The 15,528-nt window shown below is 40.3% G+C and overlaps 2 protein-coding genes and 1 non-coding gene across 3 annotated transcripts; 1 reads left to right on the top strand and 2 right to left on the bottom strand.

Moving 5' to 3' along the window:
* Positions 1-6,123: 6,123 nt before the first annotated feature.
* Positions 6,124-6,195, bottom strand: trnae-uuc (transfer RNA glutamic acid (anticodon UUC)). The gene has a single exon. It is a non-coding gene; the product is annotated as a tRNA-Glu (tRNA).
* Positions 6,196-6,430: 235 nt separating this feature from the next.
* wbp4 (WW domain binding protein 4) lies at positions 6,431-10,352 on the top strand. Its single transcript, XM_071918136.2, has 10 exons — positions 6,431-6,526; positions 6,679-6,751; positions 6,854-6,916; positions 7,587-7,710; positions 7,837-8,025; positions 8,147-8,217; positions 8,394-8,469; positions 8,694-8,938; positions 9,103-9,326; positions 9,470-10,352. Coding segments are annotated over exons 1-10 (1,269 nt in total). The 5' UTR covers positions 6,431-6,524; the 3' UTR covers positions 9,672-10,352.
* Positions 10,353-10,429: 77 nt separating this feature from the next.
* mtrf1 (mitochondrial translational release factor 1) lies at positions 10,430-15,206 on the bottom strand. Its single transcript, XM_071918182.2, has 9 exons — positions 14,772-15,206; positions 13,849-13,946; positions 13,677-13,758; positions 13,233-13,340; positions 12,545-12,717; positions 12,247-12,364; positions 11,876-12,012; positions 11,670-11,768; positions 10,430-11,225 (listed from the first exon to the last, which is right to left on the bottom strand). The coding sequence occupies exons 1-9, from the start codon at positions 15,139-15,141 to the stop codon at positions 11,115-11,117; spliced, it is 1,296 nt and encodes a 431-aa protein (XP_071774283.2). The 5' UTR covers positions 15,142-15,206; the 3' UTR covers positions 10,430-11,114.
* Between the last annotated feature and the right edge of the window lie 322 nt (positions 15,207-15,528).

Raw genomic sequence — 15,528 nt, 5'->3', positions numbered from 1 at the left:
GCTGTTTATCAACTTTTCCTGTATTACTTATTATATTGCTATCTATATCATACTCTCTGCTTTTTTATATCTCTTATCTATATTCTAGTCTTTGATTTGTTTTTGTTTTTTCCCCCATAGGGAGCATTAAAGTTTCATCTCATCTCATCTCATAATAGTAATTAGGCCAAGTACATTGTGTGTGCTTGTGTGCCAAGCATGGTAGGACCCTTTGTAGTTGGCACAGTGAAGCTTAGACGTTTAGTGATTATTTTTATTTATTTAATCTTTATTTAACCAGGTAAATCTCACTGAGATTAAAAATCTCTTTTGCAAGAGAGAGCTGGCCAAGAGGACAGCATGGAGGATAAACTGTACATAAAAGTTGCTAACATAAAAAGACAAAACACAAAGCATTGCCGCAGTGTGCAGGTATTCACTGTGATTTGAGGAATAGTCAATTTGATAAAATGTCCTGCACTGAGTAATGAAGGAAGAAAGAGAGTTTCAAACAGCTGTAAATTCAAAAAGTGGAGTACTAATGGAGTACAAAAAACTCAATAGTCCAGTGACTGTATAATTTCATATTATGAGTATGCTTAATATTCCTAATGATGTGAACCTGGAACAGATTTTCCAGCATGAAATTAAAAGGCATTCTACTGGACTCCATTTCATGTTTAATAAAAGTACTGTATTGAAAAAGTACAGTGTAAATATCATGAAAAAAATGTATACAAGTGTAAAGTAAGCCAAAGATACATTTAAATTCAAGTATAATGTATGCAAAAGTAAAAAACCACTTTCCAAAATTCCAAAATGGAATTTAATGTACTTTGTGGTATTACAGTCTTTCATATTGAATACTTCAACAAGTAAGTTCAGTATGTTGTTCTCTCAGCCACCGTCCAGTATCTTCATGTCACGCGGGGCATTGACCAACAGTTTCCTTTTACTACACAGAAAACAGAAACAGATACACCTCTCGTTTCCATGACAACATTATCAAAATTCTATGGTAGTCAATCTTAGATGCACCAAAGGAGGTTACCATGTGCCAGGAAGTGCCCTATCTACCCGTTCACACCGTTCTGTGGGCCAAACCATCCCATGTCTTCATCACTTATTTCACATCAACAGTGTTTTTTGTTCCCCCTCAGAAATTGGAGTGAATAAGATAAGCATGTGGCAAGATGATGTTCTCCGTTAGACATAATCTCTTTTGCTTGAGTAGGCACTGCAAATCGTGTTTGTGTAAATGACTTAGATTGAAAGTGATGAGATTTGCTCCACCAGACGACTGAATTTAAATTCTGTTTTCTGAATTTGTATGGAATGATTGAATTTATTGAAGTTGAAACTGATTATGGAAATCAAACTCATGATGCTCTTAGCAAGTTTTTATTCTATTAAAACCATATTGCATTGAAAAGTCCTAGATATTATATTTTCTTTAAGATATTAAATTGATACTGGACTCTTGATTTGTTCTACATTTAGACTTGAGACTTGACATGAATGATATGGACTTGACTTGGTAATCTACATTAAGACTTGAGACTTGACATGAATGATATGGACTTGACTTGGTAATCTACATTAAGACTTGGGACTTAACTTGAGAATCGTGCCTCAAGACTTGAGACTGACTTGACTCTTGAGCAAAGTTGACTTGGTCACACCTCTGCCACTGAAAGAAATTCATACATAGGCATCAACTTCATTGTTTATATTTGTCTAAAAAAAAAACAAATTTAAAGCATTTAAGCATATAAGCCTTTAGATCAAAATGGCTTTAAGAGAATGAAAAACAGTACATTCAATCAGGTGTGTCCAAACTTTTGACTGGTAGTGTAGGTTAGTGCTCTCAAAATATCAGCAGTATGCCAGTGCTTTGACATCAAAGGCCTCTGGCAGTGATGGATGCTGTGACTGACAGCTACAGGACGGCCTCTCTAACCACCAGGCCGTCCCCCGCGACCTCATGTGGGCATGGTTTTGAATCATGAGGAAAAATATAAATGCAGACAATCAGCTTCATTACAATAAATACCAGTCCAGTGTACTGACAACTTTCAATACAGGCACAAAACTGAATTGATTTAAGTTTTGGTTTTTTTGCCATTGTTGTGCGTCTACTAGCCAAAGAGTTGTAGAAATAGTGATATTAAGGCTTTTTATTTTATTTTTGGAGGATTGAGCATGGGCAACTTTATAACCATTCGAGAAGCAGCAAAACGAGCGTTAGCAGATCCGTTTGGCCTGAGATGTTTTTTCATCTTCTTTGGCTGTGTTGTTCTTTTCTACTCTAAATTCCACGTTGAGTTCACCTGCAGCTGCGACAACAAAAACATAAATCGTTTGCACTGCTGCATCTTCATGGCCTTTCCACCTTTCCTCATCGCCTTCATCGTGCTCGGGATCAGCGATCGCTTCCAAAGGATTTTCCGATTCATTTGTAAATACAGCTGCCAATCAAATGCACAGTGCACGTGTCATTTTTGCACTACGCTTGTCACGCTCCTCTTAAAGGGTTTTTTTGCGGGGCTAGCGTGGGTTATAATAGTATATATTGATGGGAACTGGTATGTCTGCTGCTCCGATAGCCTGCCTAAAGAACTATCCCATCTCCCATGTAAGAACAAGAGCCATCTGACTTATGAGGAACAAGACACTCTCTTGCAGCTCAGAAACACATCTCTGGTAAGATTCCTTGATGATGGATAATAATTTATAAACTGTGATGATATTTTGTATGTTTATATCACACCATGACACATAGTTTCCACCAAAAGAGGATTGGTTGCTGCTAACTGGTGGCAACGGGACATACCAAATGCAAATTGGCAGACAAGGCATTTCTTTGTAGCAAATAATAAATTAATAACTTAATTGTTAAGTAAAAACAATAATTTTGTTAAAATCATTTGATTACCAGATTGGCTGTCCCTCTGATGTCACTTAGGCCTATATGTATTTAAGTAATTAGCTTTCAACATTATTCAGCCAATCAGAACTGAGGACCAGAACTTTCTTTTTCATAACAGACCTTTAAGTCTTCTATTGACATGATACATATGGAAGTCCACACATTAACAATTTTCCCACTGGTCCGAAAAAGTAGCTGAATTTGTCACTACTCGCTTTTATGAAGTCACCAGGAGGGTCTGGAGGAGGGTAAATAAATTATATTCTTGCTCTAATCTGCAGGATATTGGCTTGATGCTAATGGCCTCAGCTGTTGTTCTCGTGGTCGTCCTGACTGCTGTGAAGCACTGCCGCACTTTTCTGTGCTCCAAGAGCTGTGGTGGGGCGTGTAAGTTCTGCAAACTCATATTATGATTTATGTAAATAAAATATATCATAACCCTAATGAACATATACAATGTAATAATATAAAATAACACATACAATACATAAACAATGGGTTGCAATGACCTGAACTAGACACACCTTAGTCCTTTAACCCATATATGAGAAGATCTAACTGTAGCTCCATTTTACATCACTAGCATCCATGTTTTTAAGTGATCTATTATACTTACTCTTTAAAGAAATGTTACATTACTTGTCAGTACTAAATGTGAGGAGATAAGTGACACTGTCTACATGTGCCTGTGTGGCCATGCAGGTTCAGCAGACCCTTACAGAGGAGCGTTTAAAGAGCATCTTTTAAAAGCGACTGAGCTGATGATTGACAGCAGCCTTCAGGAAGCCGCAGCAGAATATGTCACAGCCAAGACACACGCCAACGCCACGCTGAAAGGTAACATCCAATAACACTTAGTTTATGACAGTTAACTTCCAGTTTATATCAAAGTGATTTTTCAGTCAGTGGACTATTAAACAGGAATACCAATTCTTTATTCAGTTTAAGAATTCACATTATTCCTGTGGTCTAGTACAGCACAGTCAGGATGCAAGCAGGTTTAAAGATGACATCTGTGTCCTTCCTAGGGTGCAGAAATAATCTGATTGGTTGAGTTAAACCTCAGTGGGTGGGGCCAAAGAGACCGTTTTTTGGGGTGCAAGTTAGTAGCTAACTGACAAACTGAAATGCCAAAGAAGGAACTCTGGTCAAAATATAAACAAAAAAATATAAATGGCAATGTCCCTTTTTCATTCATTCATAACCATGGCATTCATGATCTTAGAAGGTCAGCAGCTAGCTAACTAGCTTATCTAGATAGCTATAGATAGGCTAGTTTTTGTATGTTTTCAGTAGCAGGACTGCTAGGCTTCATATATTAGCTACTTCCTCTCTTAGCCCTTTCCTTTTTCACTAGGCTTCAGTCTAATGTTACTCAACCAGAAAAACTGTGGTTCTTTGGCTCCGCCCATCACCGGGTTTAACTCAACCAATCAGATGATTTCTGCCTCCAGAGCAGCTCTGCCTCCGAGAAATGTAACGAAAATTCCAATCTGCGTCCAAATGGCCACAAGATGTTGCTGTTATTCATTTGTAATCACTTTCATATTGAGTACCAATTTTTGTTTTTTCAAAAATGTTTGGTCAAAAATAGGTGCTAACACGATGCCTTCATCCTGAGTCAAGGTGAAATACAAATGAATAACAGGAACATCTTGCAGCTATTTGGACCAGGTTCAAACAGTGAACTAAGATGTGATGGTTTGAATCTTTCTCAAAAGTTACCCAAAAGTTGTCCCTGTTTTATGCCCTCAGTGCTCTACAGGCCTCCGCTGTCAGATGCCCCAGTTATAACAACTGACGCATCGGGACAGAACACAGCAGGGAAGCAGGAGGTGAACACCCAAATGGTGGACCATGTCAGATCCTTGGCGTGGCCGCAAGTCTCAGACTTTGTTTTTGAAATAATCAATGATTTGCCAGATCGTGTAAAAAACGATGATCCGGTGATGGTGCAGAGTGCCTCGCCAAGTGGTGTAGAGACCAAACGTCCAGCAGTGTAGCTGAACACCATGGCCCGGATTTAATTAGGCCTAAGTAAGCTTTCATATTTCTATAGGAATCCCTGTAGGATATTTTAACTATGAACTGTAATACGCACAGTAGCTTATTCTTGTACTGATAGTCATTGAGTTTTCCATATTCCAATAAGATTGTGATTTTTGTCTGTGTTTTGTTTTCAAGGGAACATCATTGAATTTGAGGATTAATGATGCTATAGGAATTCCTGTAAGTTAGGTTTTTAACTGTGAACTATAATACCTACACTGTTCTTATAGCAATGTAAGTTTTTCTATATTATACCATATCATATAGATGGTAGAGCTGATATAGGAAGGAATCTCAGAGCAAGCCTTTGAAATGATCTTTGCCTCATGAGGGATAAAGTGGATGTATAGAGTGGGCATATCCATGTAAATGAACATCTTTAAATGGTGGGAGTAAGTATTGAGTTGTGAATGAAACTCATAAAGCTTATGTGTTGCTATGGCAAAGTCACCATTTGACTTTGCGTTGTCTTTGTGCAGGCTCCAAATAAATATATCTGTACTGCCCATTTTTTAAGTTTGTTTGTTATAAGGACATATATTTGATAAGGGTTTGGAATAAAACTTATAGTGATGTCAATAATCAATAAAGGATGTGGTATTTATTGAAACCAGTAAAAATGATCCGCAAGTGTCCTAAGATTGTAGTAGCACTTCAATTTGATAAGCCTGAATACAGCTTTCAGACCAGTCGCTGGAGATGAGAGAGATAATCTGATGGAATTAAAGTTAGAACATTATGTATTTTTGACTGTGGCTTGTTTCTTTCTCAGTCCTTATGAAAAAGACCTGTAATAATCCAATAACAAGTTGTAAAAGGATACCCAGCAAACCTATAAAACCTTGCAGGAATATCATGGGAATGTTATAGTGATGCCATAGGACCTAAACCATGTATTGATACGGTCAGTATAAACTCTATAGTAATATTATAAAGTTTTTTGTTAGAGAAAGGGATTGGATTGTAATTTGAGGATTTAGAGGCATGACACAGGCACAGTGTACTTATCCAAATTTCTTGAATTAGGCTAGCATGAAGTTTGTATGTGAATGTCTTTTTTTAGATAATTACGGTCGCTGTGACACGAAAGGCCAACAAATGCATAAATTATACTATAAATCCCAGTGTTACAAGCTTGGATAAGGGTTTTCAGGGCAAAAGAGTTGTTCCCATACCGGGAGTCGAACCCGGGCCGCCTGGGTGAAAACCAGGAATCCTAACCGCTAGACCATATGGGAAGTCCTGCTAACACTGTGGACTGATGGGTAATTATTGATCACACACAACATCGAGGTGTGGTCATATTTGTATATAGTAATCACATCATCATATTCACATAATACAATACGATAGAATTTTTTCTATGACCTGTGTACGGTGAAATACTACTATATTCAGATAAACTAAGCTAAACGGTACTTTTGTGGAAAGAGGCTGGTTTCAACGACGACTAGTGATTGCGTCATCAGAAACGGACAGTGTTGTTATTCCTGAAATGTGCGGAGCGGTTGTCTTTATGTAGTTCGTTTTAGCTTCTTCGCCGCCTTTTAAAACCAAGACTTAAAAAATGTGAGTATGGAGATTCACTTAAAGCTTTTATATGTACGATATGCATTACAGCGAATGAATTACTCAGCCCATAAATACAGCCAAAGTTACCGTTAGCTATCAATGCTAGCTTGAACTTAAACATGTCTGCTAATATTTCTGTGCATTTTCAGGGCTGACTACTGGAAATCACAGCCGAAGAAATTCTGTCAGTACTGCAAGTGTTGGATAGCAGACAATAAGCCAGTGAGTAGCCCAAAACATTTATAATGTTGCTGGGGTCAAGATGATAATCTGACTTCTCATTGTGAAGCAAGTGTGTCTCATCATGTTTGTTTTCCTCTGCAGAGTGTTGAGTTCCATGAAAGAGGGAAGAATCACAAAGAAAATGTTGCTGCCAAAATTGCTGAGGTATCCTTGCAATCCTTATCATCTAGGCTTTCTTCTTTGTAAGCAGGGGTTGAATCAATCCACAAATCAAGAGTGAATTGCTGCAAAAATCTTAATTTTACTGATTATATGATCTCCAGGAATCAATTGAACTGCAGGAAATATGTAATTCAATTCAATGATTATTAACTGAACGGTAGATTAACTATAACCCTGCACTTTTTGGCAGTGTGAGGACAGTTATGTGTGCATTTTACATTTGTCCAGACGCTCAACCTGTCAAACAGCTGACATTACAGATCTGTTAAATCTGTCTGCATTTTATTTAATGAAGACTCCTGCAATTCAAGAATGATTCTGTTTCCCGCTTGACTTTCTCAAACCATTTGAAGTGAATTTTAGTGTATTCACAAATTCAGAACTAGGCCTGCCCATGCAGATCCTTGGTTAGTTTGTTCATATACACACATAGATGCACATATGCTTGCAGTTGGCATACACAGGACTATACATATACTATAGTCATCAGTAGGGGTCTCTGTTGCACAGAACAGGCATGTCCTACACTAACGAGAACAACTTGGCACAGTTCTCAGGACTGGCAGGAGAGATAAGGTCCAGGCATAACACTCTCACCCCAAAGTTGTCTTCTTATTGGTTATTAACACATCTCACATCTCCCTTGCTGCAGATTAAAAAGAAGAGCATCGACAAGGCGAAGCAGGAGGAAAAAATGTCGAAAGAGTTTGCAGCGATGGAGGAAGCTGCGATGAAGGCATATCAGGAAGATATGAAGAGGATGGGAATAGAGTCAGGTATTTGTGTGACATTTTTACTGATAAATGACGTGTTGACTTTGTTAGTTAGATCAAAGTAGACCGCTCAAGAGGAACTTTTGCTGTTTGATCGCATTTTAATGAAGTCTTTTGCATTGGGATTAGGTTCCCCAGCCCAAACACCACCTCAGGCACAGCCTCAGGTACAGCCGCAGGTACAGCCGCAGGCCCGAAGACAAGAAAAGACAAAAAAGCATGCAAGAAAGGAGTCTAAAGCCCCCGCCAAATCAGAGACTTGGGTGGAAGGAAAGTCAGATGATGGACACACATACTACTACAACACTGTAACCGGAGGTGAGCATAACCTGTACATCAACATATTCCCCCGATATTTTCATACTTTTAGGTCATATGTATGAGGAGTTTTTATCTCTATTGTTAGAGAGAGTCTAATGATTCTGTACTATTACTACAGAATCTCGGTGGGAAAAGCCAGGGGGTTTCCAGGGAGAAAGCTCAGACTCTGCACAGCTTGGACAGAATGAGGTACTTTCTCGTAAATCTTTGATTGTCACGCATTACTTGTATATTTATTTCATTATTTACCTGTTTAAATGGGCTTTAGCCTCTGGTGTTGGTTGCTTATCACATGTATTTAGATGTTAAGTGGCATCTTTCAGCCTTCCAGTGATGGTGTGAGCTCACTGTGTTTTTCTCTGTAGAGCTCGTCGGGCTGTGCTTGGATGGAAGCTGTCAGTCCTGATGGTTATACCTACTATTACAACACAGAGACTGGAGGTGAGCTCAGCGGCATATGACAAAAGCTTAAAAAGACAAAACCCCAAAATACATTATTTTTTTTGTGTAGAATAATTTTCTATATTTTTTAAAGCACCAAATGTTTTTTAAATCCCAGTTGAGTTTACTTAATTTGCTATGCACTTTGCTCTCTTTCTGGAGTCCATTTCACCTTCTTTATGGAGCTACTTTCTGGTATTCACATGCTCCATCTTTCTTCACAGAGTCCAGTTGGGAGAGGCCAGCGGACCTTCCCTCAAAGGAGGCATCTGGATCTGGATCTGGATCTGGATCTGGCTCTGGGTCCGGGTCCAGCAGAGAGGGAGAGGGTCAGGAGAAGCCATCTACCCCTCAGCCGGAGCCTCTCTCAGGGGGAGAGGAGAGCTCCAACGGGGCTCAGCCGTCCAAGGAGGCTGAAGACAATGGAGAAGCCAGCCAACAACCCAAAGTCCCCAAGATCAGCTTCAGGGTGAGAAGACTCGCATCAGCGAATGAGAATTGGTCAACAAGAACTGTAACTTCATAGAGTATTGTCAGGATTCTGTGAACATGATCCTCAGACCACACAGGTTATCAATAATATCAATGGGATTTTAAACTCTACTAACAAATGTCCCTGTTTGCTGTTCTCAGAAAAGAAAAGCAGAGACCGAGCCCTCGGAAAAGGAGGGAGAGGATGAAGCGAGTGATGATGCTCAGAAAGAGGAGGGTGAAGAGAACAAAGGAGAGGAAGAGGCCCAAAGCACAACGGCTGAACCCGAGGAGAAGAAAAAGAAAGAAAAGACACAAGCCAAGAGGACGAGGACAGTCAACCCATATGGGACCTGGGAACAGATCCAAGAGGAGGAGGACCCATAGTAAGTGTCCCATCTATAAGTGAAGAGTTTCATTCCAAATCACATTGCTGATTGTTTCAGCAGCAGATTCGATTTTCTAGTGTACAGATGTGGCATTCAGAGACTTAAAAGGCTCAAATTTTTCTGTTTTCTTTCCTTTCCAGTGCGAATGTGGACCTGCAGTTGCCCCAGGTGGATGGAGGTGCGGCCAGCGCTCCAGATGAGTTGCCCCCAGAGCCCAAACCCAAGTTCAAGGAACGCACCATCACCTCCCTCGGAGAGGAAGGCGGACCTGCTTCGTTCAGGAAGAGCAAGACGCAGAACGGCAAAGCCAGGAGTATCCGACAGAGGGGCAAGGACGACTGACCCAAACACATGCGCTTTGTCAAATTTACAGCCAGTGTGATGAGAATTCTGCAGTATCAGACTTTTTTTAATGTGTGAAATAAAACATCTACACAGGTGAAATGTGGCTGTCAGGGAGCTTTGACATTTGGATGCACTGCTTGGGTCTTTGAAGGCTATGCTGTATTAGGATTTTTTTTTAAAACCCAAGATGTATGCCACACGGTCATGTGTTTTTTTTGGCTTCCATCCTCTAGTCAGAGGAAAAATTGGCCTTTAGGACTTAAGCTGAGAAACTTGGAGTCGCAAGGATCCATAATCAAAAACATTTTTAGCATTGGATACTATCCATTGTCTTCCCTTTGTACTGAAATCTATCAATATAAAGGTATGTATGAGTATAGGCATTATCTCCGCCATACGACATTGTCAACTCCCCAATCTGGTAATTTTATTAATGTAAATACAATTCTCCTGTGGTCTGTTACCTGCAGACGTACATATACAGAGGGATTGTGAAAGAAATTTTTGTATTCTTTTTTTTTTCCATATCTGTATTTTTTTACCGGTGTAATTTATGTAAAGCTAGTAAGGCATCCTTGTTGAACATTGGCCATGTAAAGTGAATGACTTGTCATACTTTCTTAGAGCAGTATGAAAAGAGAGGCGATTAAAGGAGGGAAAAAAATGTGATCTCCATGATTGATGACTGACAGCGTACTGAACTCATTTAAGTCATTTCATTTCAGGAAATATAATTCAATGAAAGTAAAGCATTTCAGAGGTCTTTGAATAAAGGATGATCATAATTTATTTCACTAAGACAGTCACTAGTTAAAAATAAAGCTGCTTTCAACCAGGGTGGAAAAACATTCATTTATAATACGGGGTCAGATGACTCGGGGAGAAAGAAGAGGTTCCTGGTCAGCTGGCACACACACACATACAGAGGGTGTGACATGCTGGGGGTGAAAGTGTGTGTGTTGAACTGATAGGTGGTTTCGCCACACCCACACTGGCAAGGGACCATCAAGGATACTTACTGAAAATAAATAACATTAACGTCTGTTTACATCCCCATGTCCGAGTCAACTATCAGACACAGGAGCTTCTTTAACGAAACCAGGATTTGGCCTCCTGCTAGTGCTGCATCAGTCCAATTCATTTCACTTTGTGTCTACTAGTATCTACTAGTAGTTCCAGGCTCAAGCTCACTGAGCAGAGAGGCATGGCGGTCCCGTGACTCCATGGAGGTTTGATTCCCACTGGGGCCACCGGTGCTAAAGGCATATGCAGTCATGGTAGTGTGGGATAGATGTATCCACCAAACAGCATATATGTTGAGTTATATGCTTGGCTCACAGACAGTCACACTGTAGCCTTCTCCAGCTCCAGTAGCCTGCATTCAGTTATCAGTAGATTCTGGTGGGTGTCAATCCGCAGACTGTCCAGACTCGGGCCGTTTCAGCTGCTGCTGCTGCTGCTCTCCACCAGCTCCAGAAGAGCCTCCCTCTCTCCGTGGTCAAGAACGTCAGAGATCAGATCATCGAGGGCCTCCCCTCCTCTCATGAACTCCTAAATGTGAGCCAGAACAGATGTGACGTACGAGTAACAAAGGAGGTTCAAAACAAATGATGGGGCGGGTTTCAACACCTATATCAGGAGTGAAGCTGTATGATGCCTTCTGGTGAAAAATTAAGAGGCACCCATAAAGGAAAACTTGACAAATAGGAAAGGTTTACATATATACAGTTAAATATACAGACACAGAGAAACGGTTAAAGATACAGATAAAACTGTTTCTGTCTCTGTTCAACAGGTTTCTACATAGCTGCTCTCCTAAAATCACACACAAGGAAATTTGCATCAGATCTTGTGTATTTGCAAATGCCTGTTTTAAGTTTTGTGGTAGGAAATTACAAGTAAAGCAAAGCATGAAAAACATAAAATGTACTACAGGTTTGACAGTTTCTCATGATTTATCCTGTAGAGTTTGGAGACACACTGACACGCTCTCACCTTGATGTCTCTGGTGACGTAGCTGGTTCTGTGGTCTGTGACGCGATCCTGGCTGAAGTTGTAGGAGCGAATCCTCTCTGCCTGGGAACGGGTGCCCACCTGGGGTTTAAGGGCAGACAATAATCAGCTATGGGTTAAGATGTATCCAAACAGAAGAGAATGTGTAAATAATGTATTACTAAAAGTTGCCATGGGAGTGCAGTCACCTGCTGCTTCCGCGCTGTGTGCCTCTGCTCAGACTCTTTACCCATCATGCTCTGGTAGAGGCGGGTCTTCAGCATGCGCATTGCCGTGTCTCGGTTCTGGAGCTGAGAGCGAGACTGCTGACACTCCACTGCAGTACCTGGGGGGGGGGGGGGGGGGGTAACCATGGAAACAGATGGCAACAAGGCCTGACTTATAAGCAGAACAGTGATGATGTTGCAAGGGAGTGTAGACACAGTGTTAATTTACAACACAAACTAATATAGTAATCAGTCATTATGATCCATCACTAAGTAAACCCGGTCACAGTTTTGAAAGTAAGCATATTGTTAAGAAATCATTAAAATAATTCTGTTCTGGAAGCATGTTTTACCTGTGGGAAGATGAACTATGCGCACAGCGCTGTCTGTTGTATTAACACTTTGGCCTCCAGGACCTCGTGATCTGAACGTGTCGATCCGCAGGTCCTTTGGATCAATGCTGACGTCAAGCTACGAACACAAAGAGGATTTTAAAACACTCACAACACACAAAGGACAAGAGAAACACACAATTTTAATCAAGCTGGTCAGAAAGACAGTAGTCCAGCAATCAGAAAAGCAGTGACATAAAGAGACAAACGTGCATACATGCAGACAGACAAAGTAATAGACTGGCAGTGTACAGTGTACCTCGATGGGCTGAGGCAGGACGATGACGGTCATGGTTCCGGTGTGGATGCGCTGCATCCTGGAGGAGAGGCCCACCTCAGGGATCCGCTGCACCCGGTGTGTGCCTCCCTCATGCTTCAGATGTCTGTACACATTCTCCCCCGCTACTCTCACCGCTGCATGGTGCAGACCACCTGAGGGGCACAATCAGTTTTAAGTGAAACTCCACCTAAAAACAGAGCTTACATATTAATTACAATTAATGACAATGCAATGATCCAGGACAGCTTGGTTATTTATGAAGATGAACAGTTATCCTCCAAAGCAAGAAATAAGAGCCAAGACTCTCATGATGCCATAAATAGGCAAATACTGGAAGCTGATTTTGGACACAGGGACAACATTTTAACAAAATTAATTTTAAATGTAAATGCTGAAACGGACATTTTAGGAGTAAATAAAGCAAGTCCAGTTCATTGTCAATAAAGCAGGTCCAGGTTCTGTGTGTTAACAGCATCACAGATGAGAGCCTCGGTTGTCTGGATCCGTTCATGTTCACAAGTGTCCAAGACAAATAAAATTAACAGGATGACAAAGTCTTGAACCTGTTGAAAGCATGCATAAAGATATAACACCATACCAGGAAAAACATCCATTTCTCCTCCATTTTACTAAGAGTCAGACAAGCGGGACAGAGAGGAAGCCTTACCATACTCAGCAGGTGTGTAGTTGAAAACCTCAAAGTCCCAATTCTTGTAACTGGCAAATCCCTGGTACATGTCAAACATTTCTCTGGTGAACTGCTGACAGATGTCACCTGAAACCACAGGTAAGGATGTGGAGTGTTAGAGAGAATATTTTGTGATCCATGCAGGCACATGCACAGGATTTATTAAACAGCAGCCACTGGCCAAATGTTGTAAGTATTTACAGTATTTTTGTTCTAGTGGTCACTTTGGAAGGTAGCCAGCCTGTGTTCAATCATTCAATTACATTCTTGAAACTACTCTGCTGCTAGGAAAATAAGTTGGTGGGCAAAATTTCAACTGGGGCTGAAAAAAATGTCTTCAGTCTCAGTTTAGAGGGTTAAAAACATCACTATTAATATCATTATCATCCTAGTTCCAACCGGTATATGTCAAACAGACCTTACCTCCTGTTGTCCGTCCTGCTACGACCTCCAGAAGAACATTAGTGGAGTCATGTGGGTCACTGGGCACGAGAGCTTTGATCAACTGGAGAAAAAGAAAAATACACTCCACATTAACACTGGATGTTCAGCAGTGCATCCATATACATGTTCGATCTGGTATCTAGACTCTTACATCTTTTCTCAAGGCTACAATCCTGTGGGAGATCTGCGCTTCTTCCTCTTTCAGCAGCTGGGTCATCTGTTCGTCTTCCTCTCTGGTTCCAGCTGTACCTGCAGTCAGGGGGAACGCACAAACAGGGTATCTGCAGGTTTTAGAGAGCCAAATTTAAGACTTTTTAAACACAATTTCAATGCTACCCGGTATTAAATTTAAGAGCAACTCAAAAACCTAAATAAAGAAACAAAGCTGGCAAAACTAGCCTATTTCCAATTGAACATACGGTAGATAATGGAGGTTCTGAAAATATAAATGAGCAGTGTAAAAAAGACAACAGGAACATATTAATGGACAATGGAGGCCATATTGTACCACTAACCCTGTTCTGTATTGTAAAGAAGCCTGTCATTGCATGGTGAAAAAAGTGAGACCTCTAATAACATTTTAATACTTTTTAAGACCTTAAATTTGGATAATTTTCAAGACTTTTTAAGACTTTTCAAGGACACCTGAAAAAGAGAAACACTCAAATGCCATCCCTAATGAAAAGTCACTATAATATTGCTATAGGGTCTTCTGCAGTAGTAAACAGTGAGTTAACATAGACATTGTCCTACTTTATGGTGTTTTTGTTATTTTCTCTGGCATTACTAAATGACTCTGTGGTATATATATATATATTTTACCTGTAGTAGCTGTATATTTTAAAGTTTTAGAAGGATGTACAGTATGTATCTAGTACTATTAGCTAGCGACTATATTTTTTGTAAAGGATTTAAAACAGAATGACACATATATTAACTTTTGACAGCTTATTTGATAGCTTGACCCAATACCACCCCTTGTGGTTGAGGCAGCAACAAACTCACTGACAAAGTTCCTGACAGAAATACACAGACATAAAAAAAAATATATATATATATATATATATTCCTCACTGTGCAGAAGAGATAAGACTTCCTCAAGGTCTTTCAAAGCATGTTGGATGCTCTGAAACACATTTGCCACTGGCACCAACTCAGTGTGTTTCCTATTCAGGTCTTTCCTCTCTGCATCGCTGAGAAACGCATGCTGTAACTTCTTGCTGAGCTCTCCGTATTCCTCCATGAGCTGCCCAAGATATCTCTGAACCGACTCATTCTTGTATAAATCCCCCAAGTCGCTGTGACAGGAGCGTCTTGTCACATACTGCAGACTGTTGTGTCCTGCCAGTGTCCTCCATCCTCCTCTTCCTCCTCTTCCTCCTCTGTTGTGGTGAACAACGCGGCTGCACGAGGCGCACAGCCGGATCCATTGACGACCAAGCATTTGACTACATTTAAACTGCGATAACTGTAGGTAAAATGTCAACAAACATGTATGTCATTTTGGTACTCAAGCAGGCATGAGTAGAGGAAGACCAGGAAGTAAATCAAGAAATAAGGTCGAGGACGTTTATGAAGTGAACACTGGGAGTTGTAGTTTTATTCTGCGGCACTTGTAGGCAGGCTAGAGGGACTGAATCGTCTCATATCTCAAATTCAGGACAGACTACCTTTTGGTCTTCATTCCCTAGCATTATGTTGCGGTGGATTTGTATTATGAATAGCATTTACATTTTTTTTTTTTTTTTTACAAAGCAACACTGATGATTAGGTCTGTACTTCATTTGAAAACAGCTAGCTATATGTTGTGTAAGTTACAGTGTTGTGCATA

Source organism: Centroberyx gerrardi, chromosome 21 (assembly GCF_048128805.1).
Source record: "Centroberyx gerrardi isolate f3 chromosome 21, fCenGer3.hap1.cur.20231027, whole genome shotgun sequence".
Taxonomy (NCBI): domain Eukaryota; kingdom Metazoa; phylum Chordata; class Actinopteri; order Beryciformes; family Berycidae; genus Centroberyx; species Centroberyx gerrardi.
This window is presented reverse-complemented; position numbering and strand designations above follow the sequence as displayed.

Bases quoted from the DNA above. Each gene is read 5' to 3' on its own strand.
- mtrf1 (XM_071918182.2), bottom strand. From the start codon at position 15,141: ATGCTTGGTCGTCAATGGATCCGGCTGTGCGCCTCGTGCAGCCGCGTT. The intron at 13,759-13,848 runs GTAAGAGTCTAG...CTTTTTCTCCAG, and splicing joins TTGTAGCCTTGAGAAAAGAT to TTGATCAAAGCTCTCGTGCC. The intron at 12,013-12,246 runs GTAAAACATGCT...CCCCCCCCCCAG, and splicing joins CATAGTTCATCTTCCCACAG to GTACTGCAGTGGAGTGTCAG.
- wbp4 (XM_071918136.2), top strand. The intron at 8,026-8,146 runs GTGAGCATAACC...CTATTACTACAG, and splicing joins CTACAACACTGTAACCGGAG to AATCTCGGTGGGAAAAGCCA. The intron at 8,939-9,102 runs GTGAGAAGACTC...TGCTGTTCTCAG, and splicing joins TCCCCAAGATCAGCTTCAGG to AAAAGAAAAGCAGAGACCGA.